General features: G+C 38.4%; 2 protein-coding genes across 2 annotated transcripts; both read right to left on the bottom strand.

Annotated features, from left to right (window-relative positions):
• Window positions 1-355: 355 nt before the first annotated feature.
• On the bottom strand, window positions 356-18,328 carry frs2a (fibroblast growth factor receptor substrate 2a). The gene is made up of 7 exons (XM_079869998.1): window positions 17,975-18,328; window positions 4,528-4,616; window positions 4,279-4,370; window positions 3,664-3,850; window positions 3,415-3,552; window positions 3,175-3,338; window positions 356-1,877 (listed from the first exon to the last, which is right to left on the bottom strand). Exons 3-7 carry the CDS (start codon window positions 4,342-4,344, stop codon window positions 924-926), a joined length of 1,509 nt encoding a protein of 502 aa, XP_079726124.1. The 5' UTR covers window positions 4,345-4,370; window positions 4,528-4,616; window positions 17,975-18,328; the 3' UTR covers window positions 356-923.
• A 1,137-nt stretch (window positions 18,329-19,465) lies between these two features.
• yeats4 (YEATS domain containing 4) lies at window positions 19,466-21,922 on the bottom strand. Its single transcript, XM_079869519.1, has 7 exons — window positions 21,702-21,922; window positions 21,486-21,605; window positions 21,313-21,379; window positions 21,112-21,206; window positions 20,114-20,203; window positions 19,946-20,033; window positions 19,466-19,811 (listed from the first exon to the last, which is right to left on the bottom strand). The coding sequence occupies exons 1-7, from the start codon at window positions 21,750-21,752 to the stop codon at window positions 19,642-19,644; spliced, it is 681 nt and encodes a 226-aa protein (XP_079725645.1). The 5' UTR covers window positions 21,753-21,922; the 3' UTR covers window positions 19,466-19,641.
• Between the last annotated feature and the right edge of the window lie 298 nt (window positions 21,923-22,220).

Here is a 22,220-nt window from a genome sequence, read left to right as displayed (position 1 = left end):
ATTCTGCATTTTCAAGCACATTGTCATCCATAAATTCATACCTGGGTTTGTGAGGAGGGGGAGGGGGAGATCAACTCTAATAATACTTAATACTCTTTAAATTCTTCTAAAAAACCATAATAATTGGGATCAGCAGTTCAATTTTGATAACAATCCTAAATCCTAAAATGACTGAAAAATGAGGATTTAAACAACTTTAGAGTTCAATTAATGCAGGTTTTGGCAAAAACAAAAAGTTTTATAACATGATAAACCTTTAAAGCATTTTTTAAGAAAAGGGTAATAATATTCTGAAATGTTATTACAACTTTTATTTGAATATATTTTAAAGTGATGCAAACCTGAATTTTCAGCATCATTACTGCAGTCTTCAGTGTCACATGATCCTTCAGTTTTTCATCAACAGTTTTTGCTGCTTAATATTTTAGTGGAATGTTTCTTGAGCATCAAATCATCATATTAGAATGATTTCTGAAGGATCATGTGACACTGAAGACTGGAGGAATGATGCTGAAACAATTCAGCTTAGATCACAGGAATACATAATTTAAAATATACTCACATAGCAAAGTTATTTTAAATTGTAAAAATATTTCACTATTTCACTTTGATCAAACGAATGCAGCCTTGGTGAGCATGAGAAGAACATTAGTGTATATGTGATTAAATGTGATGATTTAGATTTTTAGGATCCACATTAGCTTCTTTTTTTATTGCCATACACCAGTTAAAATGTATATGCTGTATAAAAATACGACCTGAACCGACGGGTTTGCTGATATGAAAATAGGGTGAATGTGGAATTTAATTATTTATTTCTTTAGATATCACAGTGAAATGTGACCTGACAGGTTTTCGTGAGATAAACTCCTGCATTCTGGGACGAGTAAACCGACTGGTTTGCTGGATCAGTGCTGGTCGGGTCACATGGGCAGGTCGGTGCTGTTGTGTCGAGTCTTCCTGGATGTGCCGTCATCCCGTGGCTGTGCTTTCTGCAGGCTGGACATGGCAGCCGTGCGCTCGATGTCGATGACGGCGTACAGCTCAGTCCGGCGCGTGGGGGTGGGTGGTAAGGGTGTGGTGGGTGTTTTGGGGGTGTGAGGTCCACTGGAGTCCGACACTTTGTCCATTTCCACCTCAATGTAGTTGAGCTGCCGGAGCGGGTCGCCCACCCCGAGCCTTCGGAGGTCAAAGCTGAATACGGTGGGCTGAGTGCTGGAGCAGTGGAGTTTGTGCGCGCTGAGCGGCACCGTGACGTTCTCCGTGTTGACGTAGTTGTGCTGGGGATCGAGGGAATGGAAGCCGTTCAGAGAGGGCGACTTGAGATCGTCCTCGTCCTCCGCCTCGCTGTTGGGTTTGCGTGTCTCCCACACGGGCGGCAGCGCCGGCAGGTTCTCGTAGTTGAGCAGCGCGGTCCGCCGTTGGGCTGAGTTGTTGGCGTTGTGGGCGTCGGGAAGCGGCACAGGAGGTCTGTTTCGTCTCGCTCCGGACCCGACCACGCCGTTTTGCTGCTCGTGGGGCGTCTCTTTGCGCTCATCGCTATCGTAACCGGTGTCACAGTCTGTCGCAAGGCCTGTGCAGCCATTCACTGTCTTTGCAGGAGAAGTGGCGTTATCTGTACTAGAGCCGGCCACTCCCGCGTCCTGCTCGCTCAGATCTTGCGGGCTCTCCTTGAGCAGCATCTGTCTCTGGACAGGCGTAGGGCCTAAAACAAACTTTACACCCTCTGAGTCCAAAACCACGTGCGGCTCAGTCTCATTGGCCGGCGTTGGGAGTGCGTTCTCGGGATTGGACGTCCGGAGCTCCAGAGGGGCGTGGCCACCGCTACGACAGCGCCGTTCCTCTTGTAGACCCGTCGTGTTGACGTAAGTGTGCACCTGCACAGACAGTACATTCATCAGAAGAAAAACATGAATTAAGAGTGTTACATTTTCTTATAAAAATGCGAGGAGTGCTTGTACGCACAAAACCTCATTCAAAACATTCGGTACCAGTCAAAAGTTTGGAAACATTACTATTTTTAATGTTTTTGAAAGAAGTCTCTTATGCTCATCAAGCTGCATTTATTTGATAATAAAATCAGAAAAAAAACAGTAATATTGTAAAATATACCATTAAAGGACAAGTTCGGTATTTTACACTTAAAGCCCTGTTTACAGATCGTTTCTGATGAAATAGAACTGTTAGAATAGAAATTTGGACAGATGCTGCTGTCCTGAGAATTTTTGGTTTCTTTCGCGTTCCCCAAAACCTCCAGAATGGGTGTATAGGTGCACTGGAACAATCCTTCCTAATACGCATTAAACTTTCGTTTACAAAGACGTGAAACTCACCGAGTGGTCAGGGGTGTTCACTGATATGTTCACACAAAAATCGCTGCAAAAGATGCTTTCCAACAGGTGTTTTACCATTCGTTGTAAAACTGTGGACCTATTTTTCCAAACGTCTCACACCCGAACATTCTTCCGTTGAGAGCTTGAATAATAGACACTCCAGCCCAGTTGGTGGCGATAATGCACCTTTGCAAGCAAACTACTGGCATTTCAGTTTGCGATCCGCCGTAAAAAAAAAACACGAAGAAGAAGAAGAAAACAACCCCACTTCAGTTTCCAGCGGCGAAATAATACCGTACCTCACATCACATCCAATACAAGTCAATGGAGGAGACAAAAACTACGATAAAACCTGTTGGAAAGCATCTTTTGCAGCGATTTTTGTGTGAGCATATCAGTGGACACCCCTGACCACTCTGTGAGTTTCAGGTCTTTGTAAACGAAAGTTTAATGCGTTTTAGGAAGGAGTGTTCGAGTGCACCTATACACCCAGTCTACTGGTGGGGGGGGGGGGGGGGGGGGAAAGCGAAAGAAACCTAAAATTCTCGGGACAGCAGCATTTGTCCAAATTTTAATCTTAAACGTTCTATTTCATCAGAAACGATCTGTAAACAGGACTTTAAGTGTAAAATACCGAACTTGTCCTTTAAAATAATGGTTTTCTATTTTAATATATAATCAAAATATAATTTATTTCTGTGATGCAAAGCTGAATTTTCATCAGCCATTACTCCAGTCTTCAGTGTCACATGATCCTTCAGAAATCATCCTAATATGCTGATTTGATACTTAGGCAACAAATGAAACCTTAATGTAAAGTGTTAGCCTGTCGTCTGCGTACCGTTTCATCATTGAGCAGCAGTGGGTGTGTTGATTCCTCCCCTACTGATGGTAACCTAGTGCTGCCCACTGAAGGATGGCGACTCGAAGGGCGCGAGGACGCGTCGCCAAATGACGGGTAACGGCCGATTCCATTGGCCACTGTTGGGACAGAGTAACCTGGAGCTGTAGAGAGAGCGATTGAAGAGTTAGTAAGAGAGTCCAGTATGAGTGTGAGGGCTGGAAGTGTGTCTGTTCTTACTGGTAGGAGTGTGTGGCGTCATTGGAAGCTCAGGCTCCAGCACTGGTTCCTCCACAACACTGATGCTGTTGTTGTGCATGATGTCCTGCAGCATGTTAAAGATCTCCTCGGCCCGTGCACACTTGAACGCGAATATCCCTGAAGAGGAGGGAAGAATGAATGTGAATGACGCAAGTAAAGCAACAAATATCAGTCATACAGTAAAAGCAGATCTGATGGAGAGAGACTAAGTTAGCTCGTGAGTCTCACCTTGACCGGTTTGGCAGCGCCGGCCGCTCTCAAAGGAGAAGAGGTTGGAGTCGTAGCCATATCGACGCAGGCAGAGGTAGGGCCACTTAACGGCGTCTCGTTTGCGCGTGTGCAGAATGAGCTCTTCCTCCGTTAACTCCATCACGCCCGAGCCCAGCTCATTACCATCATCATCCACGTTTATCACCTACACACACACACACATACACGTTCAGCATCTGCACACTTCTAAACTCTAAATCATGTGTTAAAATAACTAAAATAAAAAAACAACTTTAGTTTTTTTTGGGTCACAACATGATTCCCATATTATACTGTTATTTCACATCATACTTCATATTTTAGCATGATGAGTCTAAACTGCGTCCGAACTTCTGCCTGGTAGTAAATGTATATGTCATAGTAAGAATCTGAACACCACAGACACACACAGAGTCATCTTGGGTAAAGTAAGAATCCTCTGAGAACACAAGAGCTGATTTATTTTCTTATTAGAGCATTGAATGATTTGGTATATTAACAAAAATGTGAACTTTACTCTCTGTAACGCATGGAATCGGTTCACCGCAGTACATGTGTGACAGACAGACACCTTCAGACCGTTTCGTTGCTCACTTTGAATTTGTTGTGATGGTTGTCAGGGATGATCTCTTTATCGGGACAGCTACAACAGCTCCCCATGGCGCCTTTAACACACCATTGGCCCCCTGCGCAAAAGAAAAGATGTGCGGAGAGAAACATTTGAGAAACATCACACATGTTGTGTTTGCTATGCTGTTGTTTATTAGTAGAGGATCTATCTGTCCCATTTCTGTAGATGTGTGTTAACTGTGATCGTCCAGCAGAGAGCGCTCCAGTGCTCACCTACATCCAGCCTTCAACAGTTCTGCTTCACAGCTCAACATCGCACTTCCAGCATGTGTACGCGTGTGTGAGGGACAGAGATCCGCTTCCTGTGGAGGCAAAAACACACAAAACAAACTTAAGAACACATTTTGTTATCATGCATATACTGTATGCCGTCTCTGGCATAGTTAAAGGGTTAGTTCACCCAAAAATGAAAATTCTGACAGTAATTACTCACCCTCATGTTGCTCCAACCCCGTAAGACTTTCGTTCATCTTCGGAACACAAATTATGATATTTTTGATTAAATCTGAGAGTTGTCTCACTCCTCCATAGGCTTCTAAGGGACCGAAACTTGCTGGCCCAGAAAAGTTAGAAAAGACCCAGCAAGTTTCGGTCCCTTAGAAGCCTATGGAGGAGTGAGACAACTCTCAGATTTAATCAAAAATATTTTAATTTGTGTTCCGAAGATGAACGAAGGTCTTACGGGGTTGGAACAACATGAGGGTGAGTAATTACTGACACAATTTTCATTTTTGGGTGAACTAACCCTTTAAGCCCTACTGAGTCGTCAGAGATGAGTATATATAAAGATCAGAGATGTACACATAAGATCCTAAGTTCAGGACAAACTAAATTTGTTGTAAATAAAGATTTTACAAGAAAATACTATTTCAGTCTTTCTACTTCAAAATGTTACGTTTAATTCAATGTTTTGCTTGCCGTTTCTTTGTGATTGTGAAATTAACTAGCAATTCCTGAGTGACAATTGTTTCAAAGCAAATCCATTTTTTTTTCTTCTAGTGTTGAGGATTTAAAACAAGCGTAAGCAAAGACCGGATCCTGACTCGAGTCCCCCGGCCGCTCTACACATTTATAATTCATGCACACACTTCTTTTACATGAACATCGAGAAATACTTCCCAGATCATAACAGCTGTTTGATTTCAATGCCATTTTCATCGGTTTAAGCAAAAGGATGTTTTTTTTGTGTTGTGCACTTGATCTTGCTGCTTTTGTTGGCCCCGATTTCTCTTTCTGTGATCAATAACATTGCGACTTACATCATTTGAGTCTGTTTCAGGGGTCATTAAAGGAGAACTCCGGTCAATTTTAACATTGAGCTCATTTTTTTGTACATTTGGAGTGCTGTCAGTACAGAGAACAACGACAAAAATCGGTGTTGCCTACACCGTGTTATCCTCTTTTTAAAATTTGCACCCTGTTGACTTCAATGGGGCAAGTTTTAAACCTGCTTTTAGCCTCTTAACATCCTTGATGTGTCATTACAAGTGCACAGCCAATGTGAGTGATTCCTTCGGAGTGAACACGGGTGAATCTGACTGCAGTAGATGTGAAAGATATGAATAAAAATGATGTTAATTCAGCCAGCGCACATACCTGTATTTACATCCTGTTTTCGGTCGAAGTCCATAGTAGTCGATTGTCGAGTTCACGCAGTTAGTAAGTTACCTATGATCACGCGCGTGAACTCGACAATCGACTACTATGGACTTCAACCGAAAACAGGATGTAAATACAGGTATGTGCGCTGGCTGAATTAACATCACTTTTATTCATATCTTTCACATCTACTGCAGTCAGATTCACCGTGTTCACTCTGAAGGAATCACTCACTTACGACTTACATCATTTGAGTCTGTTTCAGGGGTCATTAAGAGGTCATGCACTCCAGCTACATAATGAGTGATATATGGATGATGAAACTCATCCGTCTCAACTGTATAATTAGGCTAGTTTCAGGTTCAGGGGTTCATCAGATGGATTTCTTGGGAGGCTTTTACTAAGACGTGTCTTTGCGTTTAAAAACTGCTGGACTAAATGCAACGGCATCTTTAAAAAAGGCCCTGGTATTAAGATGCGCTTTGGTCAATGGGATCACAAGTAGACGAGGGAGACAGTCTGGTGTTTTAATCCATCTCTTTTGTCCACTTTCATCCTCTTCTGTCCTGATTTCTTTGAGGGAAGGGTCTATGGGCGGATCTTTCGATCTACAAAACAAGCTCACGCAATTATGAATGAGACGTTTGTGCTTGGTGCGTTTCTCATCTTCAAACCAAACTTGGGTCTTCAGCGCTTCCCATAATGTTTAGGCATTAGGTCAGTAGGCGGAGAGTAGACGCTGGTCTTTTGCTGCTGTTCGAACATACATATGAAAGCAATCCGGTCGAATATGTTTACGTCTGAAAGTGGTCGAAAGTGGACAAGCTCAAAACGTTTAAGATCCTGTTTACACCTGTATTTAGTTTCGTCCACTTGTGATCGGATTGACGAAAACATTTCTTAACACCAGGTGTAAAAACCTGACAACTTTACACATTTAGCAGATGCTTTATTTAAATCCAACTTCCAAAAGAGAAGCAAAAGCAATCCGTCAAAAAGCGGACAACACCATCAATGATGAAAAACTGCACCCAAAACTACAAGCATTCATAGAAAAGTTAATGTCGTGGCTCAACCTTTAACAAAAAAAAGGCAACAGATGATTTTAAATAAGAATTTGCAGCATGACCTAAAGCTCAGTTCATTATCGCCACTCATGAGGCTGAAGCGTGAATAATTCATGAGCTCCAGTAAAGCTCTGCTCTAGTTTACAGTTCATCTTCCTGCAGGAAACAAACCGCTCTTTCCCCTCACATTATCACTCATCATACATGCTAAAATGGTTTTAGTACGCCACACACACACACTAAAAACACACTCTGACTCGCTCAGGCTACAGAAGTCAATCTTCAGAGTCTGCACACCTTGTTATACGTCACACCTCCTTTATGCAAAATTAACAGTCAGCACTGCAGCGCTCAGTTTTTTTTCTATATTTAATGAGTGAAGTATGTAGGGCGTAGCGTGGAGGGAATTTCACCGGCAAAACCTGGCACCAGCCCGAATGTGTCCCACCTGCCCAGGTACATGTGGAGGTCATGTGACCACAGCTGCTCGCATTCCATCAGTTTAACATCCATCAAGCAAAACAACTAATGCAAACGCTCACAGTGTCAAATCTCACTCGCTTGTGGGTTCAAATCAAAAGACTCGAAACATTTAGTGATAAGGCATGTTTGCACAACTTGCACAACATTAGAATGAGCATTAAGGATCATCGTGACACCCACTGCAATTTCACTGCAAATTTCAAGTCCAAACGCCTACGACACACTCACCAGAGCGCACAGCATCTCTGGCTCTCCGTACGAGACAGATTAGCAGTGGCACGTCGAGATTCACTCATTCCTACTGCATGTTTGGGCAATTATCACCCCACATAATGATGACTAGCCTGCAATACCCTACTAAACCACGAGCATGAGTCAGCCTCACGCCGAGTCATATTACAGCGCCAATCTCAGCTTGAAGAGGTCATTATCGCGGCTGTACCTGGACGAATCTCATAAGACTAAGACTGGTGCGTATTTGATCAAATTGGTTGTTTGCAGATGTTTGTTTGTTGCTGCGTGCAACCAACGAGGATCATGCAAAAGAAAGCTGGAGAACGTTGAGTTGATCATTTATTTTCTCTCCCATTGCATTCAATTTAAGCTCATAGCTCAACTAAAGCATGATTTCATATGGTGTGATGCGAGAAATGTCTTAGTATGGTGTTATGTCAAACATATTAAGCACATTTTCATGAACCAATAAATTGAATGTCAAATCATAAACCATTTGGTTTCAGTAAGAATGCTTATCTATAAAGTCATACTTTCATCATATGCTAAAAGCCTGAATCAATTATTTGTAATTGAAATAAAACCAAAAACAAAGGCTGTGATTTAATTAAATAAATATATGCGCTGTGTGTTTCAGAGTGAAGCGCGGCACTTTTCTTTTACACGCGAGCGGCTCATGATCTGGTGAATTTATTTTCTCAGTTCTCAGTAAATGTTGCTCCACTCGTCTCTGCGTCTGTTCTGAGTTTGAGTCGCTTATTACACGCATTTGGGAACGAAACATGCGACAACCATTAACCAACTTGTAATGAGAAACGCTTATAAACCGGCTGTTGTCAACAAGACAGAAGCTTTAAGGGATCCGTGTGGTTTTCCACCAAAACAAAAGCTCAATGATTTCATGTTTGAAAAGGAAGAAATTAAGAAAGCCAAAACTTGTATTGTTGTAGTTTTACAGTTGTATCATTATTTTTTATTTTACAATACAGTTAATATTTTATTTAGTAATCATTATAATAAATATTATTATTATTACTACTACAATTTTTAATAATATCTCTCTCCATCTTTGACTAATTATTATAATATTTTATATTCATATTGACATTTCACAAATATTACAATATTAATATTTCTTATTTTTTAAATGTTTTTTATGTAATAATAATAATAATTAGTATTAGTATATTAGTAAAAAATAATATATTAATATTGTAATTTTACAGTTTATTAAATTAAATATTACAATTTTACATTCTTAATTTTTTTTACAGTGAAATGATATTCATATTTATTTTGTATTTTTATGAATAATTTTACTTTGTAATAATAATGATAATAATTATATATTATAGTAATATTCATATATAACAATTTTTTTTGTGAAATTGTGCAGCTCGCTCTACAAACAAACAGGGTTTTTTTTCCTTTTCTTTTTAAATTACATTTTAAAAATCGCAATTAGATTTCCCCCCCCCAAATGCAGGCCTAATTATTAGTATTTGTAAGAGAGAGCAAGAAAAACAGACAAGTTTAGTGTGAGAGGCGAGGGGTCATGAGGCACGCAGACTACATACTGAGACCTCCAGGGAAAGATGGACGACAAGTCAAACACTTTCACTGAAAACACAGGGGAACCGCTGCGGGTAAAGATTGCACTCCTCTGACTTCATCGCCCTCAAACACGCACACACACTCGTGGGCTGTATGTGTGTGTGTGTTACAAACCATGCGATGACTGAAGCCACTGTGTCTCTCCCCCGCACAATGTTCGCATTCCACGGGGCACAGGGTGTGGATACAGAGGTAGATTTTTTCATACACAAAAATGCCTTTCTATCTCTCTCTCTTCATCTTCGGCTCACCCACTCCTCCTCTGCTGGTGCTGCAGAGGCTTGTCATACGGCGGCCAATCTGTGACTCACTGGATTTGCATTCTGGGAACGGTGTGGGGTCACTGGAGCACTGAAGTGTTATTCTGCATTCGTAAAGAATTCTAATAGTATAAACAGCGCGCTGGAAAGAATGAGTCAGGAGACGCTCTTAACAAGCACTTTAGAGCTCGTATTAACAGCCATTTGAAGCCATCACATGCAATTTGGTTCAACATCTTGCCAATTTGCTTGTTACTTGCGGTCTATCACCTAAATTGAAACGTACAACCCTGACAGGTAACTGAACTGTAGCACCACAATACAGCATTATATCGTTTGCCATGCCATGACACAGACAGCTTCGCAAATTCCAGCGTAACTGCATCTATTTATATCTGCTGAATAAATAAAAGGGCATTCAGAAGAAACATTTGAGGCTATAAACAGCTATACTGCTGAGAAAAGATGTTTTCTATCGGTTTTAAGTGCTTGTACCGCATGTAAAACTTGCTATTCAATAGGTCTTTTGCTAAGTGAATGGTTGCCAGGGTGTTGCTATAGATGCTAAATGTTTTTTTTAGCATGTTGATACCATTTAAACTGCAAGAAAAAAAAAAAGGTAAAAGGCCAAGGCTGCGATTTTATTAAATTAGTATATGCAATAAATGTTCGCATTAAATGTTGCTTTCACACAAACTTTTTCTAACTTTTAACCGGCTGTTGCAACAACAGAAAATATTAAAGGGCGTTTCATCTCCAAAACAAAATCTCAACGGTTCAACATTTTGAATATGAAGAAATTATTAGTATTAGTATATTAGCAAATGATAAAAAGATGATACATTAGTATTGAAATTTTACAGTAAAATACTGTATAATAAAATGATAATTTTCTTAAATACTCAATTTTTATTTAAAAGTGAATTATTACATTAATATATTTATTTTTATATGTTTATCATAGTATTTTAGTTTCATTAATATTTTGAGCTAGCTTTCTTATATCTTTAGTTGTCATGTTAATTTGTTTAATTTGTAGTAATTTTGTTGTGCCTGTCATTTTATTTGTTTTTTCCCCCAATATTTGTTTTTTTATGTCAGTTTAAGCTTTATTTCCAGTTAATAATTGTAGTGCTTTAACTTAAACTCATTTAAGCTTTTTTGCCAAGGCAAGTTTTTCAACTAATATTTATATTTTATTTTGGCATTATTCAGAAATGTTTGTATTAGTTGTAGTTTTAGTTAACTGCAGCACTACAACCAACCACAACTAATCTGGAATCAAAAATGCATCTTAAAATATTCTCCAAATTGTGCAAGCCTAATTTAAACGCTCTGGGTCTGAATTACATTTACATTCATGCATTTGGCAGATGCTTTAATCCAAAGCAACTTGCATTGCATTCAAAGTATACATTTGATCAGGTCATGCATTCCCTGGAAATCGAACCTGTGAAACGTTTGGTGTTTCTAGCGCCACACTGTACAGTTGCTACAGGAATGCATTAGCATGGTACAGGGATGTGCACTGTACATGCACTGTGAGAATGATGGTGGAAAGTCATGAGTGGGGGATTAGCATGAACTAACCCCACACCTTTGAACACGGCATTCCAAGCCTGGGAAAAAAACACGCCTCGAATCTCGATGCAGCGACCCTCCAGTAACTCCTTACACAAAGCTACATTCTCCAGAGTCCCAACTCTGAAATAAAGATACACTCCTTCCCTTCACGCTGGAATGTAAACACCATTTAACGTTGGGTTTCTTGGGCTTTCTGGTTTGGAAAAATAGGATACAGAAATGCATGGTTGCTTTAAAGCGTCTATTCCCAGGGGAGGGCTATTGATATGACAGACAGCTCGTCTCCAACTGGCAATGAATAAGCGCCACGGGCACACCCACTCATTAGGACAAAGATTTATTACAACTTTAATGGCTCTGACAGCAAAACCGTCCAGACAGGCATCAGATGATGCTGACGGGGGAGAAAAGAGCTTTAGCTCTCAATCCAAAAACAGGAGGATAAATCAGATCCATTGATCAGAGACTCATGATAGGCTTTTAGAAAAGAGGAGGAAATCCATGGGTTTTAGCAAAAATTCAATTGTTCGTTGAGAATAGCAAAATAAATACCAGCCTTTAACCACACAAGCCTACTGTATTATATTTGATGTGCAAATTTAGAAGGCCTCTAAATGATCAAAACCTGTTGCATTCAACATAATTGATACTTTATACTTTATCAAGTGAAACGACGTAATTGCAAAAACATCTTTTATAGAGTTAGATTGACTTTTATATTGTCAGTATTATTTCAAGATGAACATTTACTGGACTGAAGCAAACAGGTTTACTTGATTATACTTGATTTTTTTAAAGAAAAAACAAAAATCATGTTAAAAATAGTTTGTGTCTGATCAAAACCTTCTCTATTTTGGTGTAAATTCAGCTCTCACTTGGTAGAAGTCATTCAGTTAGACGGATCATGGACATACGGGATGACGTGCCTTCATCCCCTAAAAAAGCATCAACAAAATGTATGCAACATAAAAAGAAAATACAACCCCAAACAACACTGAAAATGCTAAATCTGATCCACTAAAAACAAGACTCAACATTTTAGACTTTAGAAGGAGACTGGACATTTCTATCCTGAGACGTGATACAGATGTCGCAATTCCCTAGTAAGCAATAGCATGATTGATTTTTGGGTTCCCTGAGGTCGCAGTCCTCTAGAGGACTATTTGCATTATGAACAGTGATGCAGAACTGACAAGCTTTAATGAGTATTCACTAAACAGGCTAATTACAGAGCTAAAGTTATGCTGTAAGTATGATCAGCCATATGTTTAAGAGCAGCTGCAATGAGTGTGTGGGACGGGTGGGAGGTAGAGAGCTCTCCAGCGATACTGTGCTCTCCTGGCATACGAGCGAGAGAGTGAGTGAGTTCTTCCTCGTATGGCTATGTCACCCTGGTAACCCAGCGCTCCCAGTATGGCCAGCTGGTGAACGCTGAGCGACTCGCACACTTCAAACGAGCGCCAGAGTTTACTTTACCTCCCACCAGAAACACAGAGGACGAGAGACACCGTGTCAGAGCGGGGGAGGTAAAATAGGAGATTATTTTTTAACTCATACCAACTCTGGTTTGAAAGAAAAATGTACTACAACAAGGCAGAAATGATATATTTGTCTTGCAATATCCGAGTATTAAAATTGGTGCATGCAGCATGTGTATGCTTTACTGTGTATTTTTTATTTTAAACTTGTTTAACACTTCCTCTCTCCTTAATTGTAAGATTAATCTCACACAAAAAACATTTTCAGGTCACAATTCACCCCAAATAATAAAAAATAAAAATATTGTGCATAAAAAGAAACCTATTTTAAGGCCAGTACTTTATTAATTCACCCTAAATTCATATAATAAATTAGAACTTAGATTCTGCATGATTGAAGAAATGACCAATTTTTAATTGGTTAATTTTTTTTACTGCGATTCACAAATGATTTTTAATATTAATATGAGAATACTCAAATTAAATTAATGTCACAATGCAAAGAAATATGCTAAATAAAATTTAGAAAATTATTGAAATATGACCCGGGCATGTCATGGTTATAAATAATTGCGATTTAATTGTTCATATCACTTACAGTGTAAGCTTATGTTGTTGTTTTTTAACTTGGAATAGTTTATAATATGACAAAAGTTATAATCAAAATAGGCCCATATGATTTACTTTAGGGCTGTGAAAATTCATAATATTTGTATGACTTTTTTATAATATAACGTACTGTAACTGGCAAAACATGATTAAACTTTAAACTGCACATATCACAAATAATTGCGATTAGAATGGATAATCAGACGATTAATTGATAATTGTGACAGGCCAAACTAGGCATGATCTTGAAAGCTTTTGCGAGATTCATCCTGTAAATGGAGTAAATAAATCGAACTCAGGTCTCCAATAAAGGGCTATGATGAAAACGAGGAGCCTCCAGTGAAACTATGAAATAGTGGCTATTAGCTCTTCACATAGCAAACAAGCTTAAGCTCGTGTGGGAGGCGCAAGATCAGAAAGAGAGCGGCCGACCTCGCTGCATGATCCTTCTCAAGAGAGGACAAGAGAAGGGGGAGGGAGTGAGAGAAAGATAAAGAAAGTCCATCTGAATACTGAAATACAGAAATCAAGCACAGGTCAGTTCAGTCACTGAGGACACAGAGGCCGTCCGCTGACCCGCATGAGGACAGTAAAGCCTCAAGAGTCAGGCAAGTCTTAAAGGGGTGGTTGATTATGATTTCACTTTTCTAACTTTAGTTAGTGTGTAATGTTGCTGTTTGAGCATAAACAACATCTGCAAAGTTACAACACTCAAAGTTCAAAGCAAAGGGAGATATTTGCTTTTAAAGAAATTGCTTTTTAAGGACTACAACAAACGGCTGGTAGGGACTACACAACATTCCTCCCTGGGTTAGTGACATCACCAACCCTAGAATTTACATAAACCCCGCCCCCGGAACACGATTTATAGATTATCAAGACAGAATATGCTAATCAATGACTAGAAGATAACTACATAAATTCATCAAATAAACATTCTGTTGCGTTCTACATGTTGTCACTTCTTCTTGAGTCTCTCCATCATTGTCTGAATCCGGTTTGAACATAAAAGGCTGAAAGTTTTTGAAATTTTCAGTGCATGTCTGTGTGAGTGCAAGCTGTTGAAGCTCCGCCCCCTGTGCCGGGAGCAGCAGCTCATTTGCATTTAAAGGGACAGACACAAAACGGTGCGTTTTTGCTCACCCTCAAAAAGTGACAATTTTAACATGCTATATAAAAATATCTGTGGGGTATTTTGAGCTAAAAACATATGTTCAACATATGTGAGCAGAGGTATACTGTTAAAGAACATCCCGACGTAGAGAGCGTCATTTGGATGAATATGTTAATATGTACTGCGCGCTTTCCTTTCAATAACAAAATAATACAAGAAAATTGACAGTGGTGAGAAAACTAGTTAAGAGAGTGTCTGATCACAGCGATGTGGATGTTTGCACGAGCTCTGCAATTCGGCACTCCAGTAAAGTCACTTCACGTTTATTTATATAGGCCTAACATTTTAGACAATAGATTGTTTACTACTTTACAGTATCAAACATTAAAAACCAGTGTCAGTGTCTCTTTCAATTGAAATTACAACTTCAGTTTCGACTATAAAGCAGCTCTCAAGTCAGTGTATTCATGTTTTTACTCGCGGTCGTCTGACCTCGACGGACTGAACAGAAGAATTGAACTGAAGATTTCCACGTCAATGAAGGCGGAGCCTCAGAGCCACGACTTCCTATTACGTGATCACCACGGACCAATGGTAGTTGTTTACCAGCCAGAGCAAACTTTTCTGGAAAGTTCGCTTTGGCAAGAAGTTTCAAACTCCGTTTTGACCAGATTTTGTTCAGTTCATTCTTCAATTACGCTTGAAGTATATCGGAGGCTTTAAAACTCACACTCTGTGGTCTCACACATACCAAAAAAATTATTTACTCTCCAAAATGGTATGACTTTTTTTTTTTCTGCAGAAAACGTCAACACTTGTTTTCTGTAGATCTGCTTCATAGCTGAATCAAAAAAATAAATAATAATAATTCACAATTGACACATTTTTACAACATGACACTGTTCTTGACCTGAACTGAATCAACACTGAACTGACTAGAGCTGAATGTTGACACTATTGTCTTTTTTTAGAGCTGTTTTACAGCAGAATCTCTCATATTTGATGAATTTTGCATTACTGATTCTGTTATTGTACTGTTTATTACTGTGAAGCTGCTTTGAAACAATCTTGTATAAAGTGCTTTATAGTACATAAAGTTGATCTGAACGTTGGGTATATTGAATGCTGAAGAACATCGGGGTCCAAACAACACATTGAGTTTCCTTGTACAGACAAAAAATAAAATATTATTTTGTTTTCCACAGAAGAAATAAAGTCCCTTTATAGGGACTGTAAATGTTGTCTGAGATAAAGCATTTGTAGACAAGTTAGTATGTTGTTATTCTAATTAATGCATTAACAAATTGTTAGTGTCAAGTAAAAACTTTTAAAAGGAGCTCAGCTGTTTATGCTCCTCTAAACAAAAACTCAGAGATGTGAAGTCCAGGTTCAGAAAGTAAAAGTCCTCAGTATTTTGTTCCAATCACCAGGATTTGCTAATTAGCAGTTTTTCAGCCAGGAGGAGATATAACTAATTAGTGAAATCAGCTGGCCGAGTTCATGGGTGGAATAAACATATGGCAGGACTTTTACTTTCTGACCCCTGGACTTTACACCTCCGCAAAAGCTTTAGTCAAACTGAAGGCTAAACACTGAATAGTTCTGGTTATCTATTGCGTCATTGAACGATTGTGATGATGATTCAGCTCAATTCTTCTAACATGGTTATTTTGATAGAAGAATGAAAGAAAACTGCCGAGCTGCTCCAAGTGTTTTCATAAGAGCAGCAAAGCTATTTCACTGAGCCACTGAAAAGAACTGGACGACCTTCAGAACTTTTGCTCCATTATCTGCAATTCAACACAGCCTCAAAATCAACATTTATTCTTCATTACGGAGAAGAAGAAAAATCTTTCTGCCATAAACCGAGCATGAAAACAATTGGTAGATGATAAGACATGCCAAGAGAGCCACAACACTAAATGCTGAATTTCACTGAGATTTGTGAACATTATAGTGTAGTGCTTTAAAACGACTTGCTTATGAGAATGGACACCTAACCCAATGTCAATACTAAGTTAATGCGTTTAAAGCATCCTTTCGCTGCTAAGAGTACATGACGCAAAAGTGCGTCAGAGAAAACGTCAAATGCAATAACGGGAAACCATAAAGGCAGTGCTGCTGAGTCACTGGGCAAACAGGAGAAACACAGTCATCATTAGCACACACACAGATTTGAGGGAGCGTGTGTATGAGACGTCTTTACACTGTCCTGCTTTTTGATATCTATTCTGCCAAAGCTTTATCCTATGGGTGGAGATGTTCTTGGTCGTTACACCCAAAGGTTCTTCACTTAAGCGCAATCATGACTCCAGGTGTGGTGACCTAGAACACACCACACCCATTAGAAAAGGGACTAATATGTCCTCCATTCAGCTCATGCCATCACCAGGCCGGTGATTTGGAGGAGAACATCTTGAGTTATTAACTATGAAGCAAACCAATACCTACTCCTACATTTGCATGGACCAAATCTATCTTTAAATAACCCACCAGACATGTGCATGTCAACCTGGGTGATTTGTGGTGCAATAGGGTCCTGCTGCTGAATTTCATCACATAGGAAAAGTGAAGGACATAATTGCTGCATCACTGCTGACCGCTGCTTTCCCAGAAACAACACATTGCCAGACTGCAAGCGCGGTTCTTGGAAACACACGACCCTTGAGGAGCTCTGAGGATCAATGCCGCTGATGGAGCGTTATGAATCACATCATGTTAGTTAAGATACAAGCTGTATGTCTTTTAGCATATACGGTCAAGGTGATCAGTATACTAACAGTAACAGTATACAGAAGTAGCCTATTCAATGTGTTGTTTACATTACACTACACAGAAAAACAACAGAAATTGTGCATAGCTTGAGTTAAAATGTGATAAAGCATGGAAATACAAGTAAGTGTGAATGGAGGTAGTCCATATATATATATATATATATATATATATATATATATAAGCAGTGCATACCCTTGATTACCCTCTGAAAGTCAAACTAGTGAATTATGTGTTTATATAGGTTCATTTAAAAATCTGAAAACCTACAGAATGTAACTTTAATATAATTAATTATAAATAAAACAAGTAAGTGAGGTATGATGGTAACCCAAACCACCAGACCTGAAACTATTCGCCATGAAATCACCATCAAATGCACTTAAAATGCATTTGTAAGGTACAATGAGTTGTTTTGTGCGTTTTATTTTCTATAAACACAATCATCACTTATCAGGATAAATACACACACCAGTTTAACTTTTACTAGCGAATTCATGTTTATTGTGTATATTTGAACCAAGCACATCACATTTGTAAGCTTTTATCTGAATGTTTTGATAAACTCCAGTTTTACTGCACACACACACACTCTCACATCAAAAATGTTTGAACACACCGATGCCATACTTTATTACAACAGAGGTCAAACAAGTTTTAAACTCATTTTTTCTGCACCAAAATAACAAACCACCAGGAGAAAATATGTCATAAAACCCAAAGTCTTGGCTGGTTTACATTATATAATAGTTTGTGAAGCTACTATGCTAATTACGTAGCCAGCTAACAACTAATCACAGCAGAACAGATTTGATTTAAGAAAAAATAGGGTAAATGTGTACTTACTATAGTCATATCTCCAATGATGATATTAATAAGTGGTTAATTGTGTAGATAAGCGTAGTAAATGAGTGTTTTCCAGTCAAATGTGTAAAATCTCTTCACGGGACTCATCGCCCGAATCAAACTCCCTCACAGACACCAAAAAACAGCGAAACTTTTCCATCTATCCATGTCCTGTAGTCCCGATACGGCTGGGAAACAAAAGGAAAACGCTTGAAAATGTTATTCCGATACTGATTTTGAAGTCTAACCGTTTTCACTGTGAACTCTATGTAAATAAATGCGATATTTTCGTTGAGCAGCAGCAGAAAGTGAAGGCGCTCGCGCAGACTCACTGTGAGCTCGCGCAGCTCCGCTCTCTCACTCTCATCAGGCCAGAGAGAGAGAGAGAGCGAGAGAGAGAGAGAGAGAGAAAGAGAGAAAGAGAGAGAGGCCAGAGAGAGAGAGAGATGCTCCATTACTACTGCATCCGGGTCGTGTGTGTGTATATGTGAGGCACTCATTTCTGAAAATACAGAAAAAACTTAAGAGCTAGGAAGAGGATTCCTAGACAACCCTTTCAAAACATTACAGCCAAATAAATAGTTTTATCTTTGTAAAGGTAGCCTGAAATAGTTTATATAGGCTGTTTCTGCATCACAAATAAAACTTGAAAAACATGCATCTTTGCTTTTTAATATAAGATCATTGTTATATTATGTGTAAAATAGTATAAGTCTATTTTCCCTTTAAATATCATTAATACAATCTCTGAATACTATAAAAAGTGGTTGGCAATTGCTGTATGGTTGTGCTTTAGCAGCCTCTAGTGGAAGCACTAGCATTTTAAAATCTTAAAACAGCATTTTTTTTCCTCTTTTAAACATCCCATGGGCTGCACCCAAAAACACACACTTCCCTACTATATAGATTCCCTACTCATAGGATAGTAAAGTGTCCATCATATGCGCACTTCATAATCTCTGCGGAAGTAGTAGGTCATCCGGGTACTTTACTTTTTGCCTACTCTTTTATGAGTACTGTGAATTCAGACATACTTCTTTTGTCACACTCTTTTTCACCTTCTATATCAGGGATGGGCAACTTCGGTCCTGGAGGGCCACTGTCCTACAGAGTTTAGCTCCAACCCTAAAAAAATCACCTGCCTGTAACTTTCTAGTAATCCTGAGGACCTTGATTAGCTTGTTCAGGTGTGTTTGATTAGGGCTGGAGCTAAACTCTGTAGGACAGTGGCCCTCCAGGACCAAAGTTGCCCATCCCGGTTCTATATAGTAGAGAAGTATGCAATTTCAGATGCAGACAATTTGCTTTTAGACGCAGCCATGGAGGTTTTTTCCCTTGCCACAGTCACCTTGGTCTTGTTCATTGTGGGCTTTGAGTGATGATGTTCTGTAAAGCTGCTTGAAACAAAGTGCATTTTTAAAAAAAGCACTATTAAAATATAATTGACAATGTATTGTTATATCATACTCAAAACTGGATGGTAAGCCCGACTCATAAAAAAACAAAGTTTTATTCAATTCATACAAAAAAGAGCTGGACAAGAAAGTTGAACAACAGTTGTTCACTACTAAATATACTGTCAAACTCTGAACCAGAAAACGAAATTGATCAGTCCCACAAAAGCCTAACAAATCCCACAGCGCTGAAGGCTGGTGAGCGTAACGTCCTCAGTGATCTTTCATCTGGTCCTCCTCCTCCAGTCTGCGTATCTCTCCCTTCAGGAAGTTGATGTTTTCTCTGGAGGCTTTCAGTCGCTCCTTCAGCTCTGCGATCTCCAGGCTGGTCTTCTTCTTTGCCGCTTCCACTTTTTCTCGTGTTCGTATTTCCAGCTCTGCAACTGCAACACGGGACACTGAATGTTTAGTTCACGTGATTAGAACAGTCTAATTTACAGTATGTTCCTGGTTTTATTATTTTAGCACATTCACAGGGCGGTTCAGAAGGAGCAGTAAAGGTAAGTAGAGCACTCACACTCGGTCTCGTGTTTGTAAGCACCTAACGTCAGCTGTCTGGTGGTGTTCAGAAGTTGCTGCATCATGGCTGTTGGGTCTTGAAATATCTGCAAAAACACAGGTTTCAGGCTTTATGATTGTATTAATACTATAATGTCATGTTGTGCTGTTCTGATCAAATCCGCACCATCTCGTCGTAGAACTCGGACACAACAGTCTTCTTTGGCATGGCGCTGGAGTCTGACTGGAACAGCTTCAGTAGATGATACAGGGTGACCTGAAGAAAAAACACCACAACATCAAACCTTTGCTTTTTCTATTCATTTAATACGAAGGTACAGTAATGAAGGGGGTCAGTAGAAATGTTTAAATAAAATCTTTTGGTAACACTTTATTTTACAGTGTATTTTACTTGTAGTTACTATAGTAATCATGCATAGTTACATGCAACTAACCCTTAACTTAAATTATATAGTACGTACATAGTTAATTACTATTACTTGGTACTTAATTGTATAATTACACTGTAACAAGGACACCTTAAAATAAAGTGTAACCAATTTTCTTAAATAAATAAATAAAAATAAGATTAATGAATTAAAAAGTAAATAGTTTGATTAAAATATATATATATATATATATATATATATATATATATATATATATATATATATATATATATTAGGGCTGTCAAAAGATTAATCGCGATTAATCGCATCCAAAATAAAAGTTTGTTTTTAATAATATATGTGTGTGTACTGTGTATAATTATTTTGTATATATACACACACATGCATGTATATATTTAAGAAATATTTGCATACATATACTGTATATATATTTATATAGTTTATATTATATATAAATATAATTTTTTATATATATATATAAATAACACATTTTTCTTAAATATATACATGCATGTGTGTGTATTTATATATACAAATTTTATTATACACAGTACACACACATATATTATTAAAAACAAACTTTTATTTTGGATGCGATTAATCGCGATTAATCTTTTGACAGCCCTAATATATATATATATGATTTATTAAAATAAGTAAATAAAAGTTGATTAAAATAAATACAGCTTAAAATATATATATATATTTTTTAATTAATTACATTTTATTCCCATCCTCAAGACACAGAGGGAAAAAGTCATATAATGCCATTTACCGGTCTCTCATTTGGATCGATGAAGAAGATCTTTATGATGATCTCAAACTCTCCCCATCCAGTCTCTGTAATCTCATACGGAGGCTTCGTAACCACTGAAATAAAGTGAAGAGTATTTGATCAGCTATGTGTGTTAATTAAGCCATGAAATGTGATATTGATATTGTACTATAATGCAGTAAGATCAACTGAATAGCACACCTCTTAAAGGATTCCCATAACTTTCGTGCAGTTTGAACTGTATTTTTTTTACATAAGCAGACATATCCTGGGGGAATATCAAGGGGGGAAGAAAAATAACACCTTGTTAGTTAAGTTTACCATTTATATACAGCATTTAAAATGCCTAAATATATATATATATAAGTGTCAACCTCATTTCTGTAAGGCTTCACATAAACTGTCCACTGATGAGTGTGACCATCGTCTTCTCTTTTCTTGCCAAAATATCGTGCAACGTTTCCAAACACGATGGGTTTCACGATAGTGACTCCCTGAGAATAAAGTCATTATGGTAAATGCATAAATCACCTGTTATTGTAAATGAACACCAATGGCATCAGCATTAGCCTTATGATAGCTTTACCTACCTTTACCCGTCCCCCCGAATCTGGACCAAATTCAGCCATCCTCTTAAACATAGTATACAGAGAGGAACGTGTTTATTCGTATTGGCTTCTATGAAATGGGTACAGTTATGAAATGAACTAAATTACTGTATTGAAATGCCATTAAGCACAATATAAATGCTCTACAATGAAGAAAGACACTGTGTATGTAGCGCTCTTTTGATTGCATTTACGACAAGAACAGAAGTTTTTAGACAAAATTTCAAAATAAGAGTCCTAACAAATGTTTACAATTGACTTGCATGTGACTTTTTTTTATCCCACTATTTTGACTTTTTAAGGCAGGATTGCGAGGAAGAAAAAAAAACAGAATTGCGAGTTTATATGTCAGAACTGTAAACTAGTTATGAAAGTCCGAAATTCTGACTTTTTTTTTCCAGAACTATAAACTGAAGTCCAAATCGCGAAATATAAACTCGCAATTCTGAGAAAAATAATAATTGTGCGATATAAGCGCACAAATTGATAATAATAATAATA

This window comes from Squalius cephalus (assembly GCF_949319135.1).
Source record: "Squalius cephalus genome assembly, chromosome: 4".
Taxonomy (NCBI): Eukaryota; Metazoa; Chordata; class Actinopteri; order Cypriniformes; family Leuciscidae; genus Squalius; species Squalius cephalus.
Note: the sequence above shows the minus strand (reverse complement) of the source record. Positions and strands in the feature narration are given on the sequence as shown.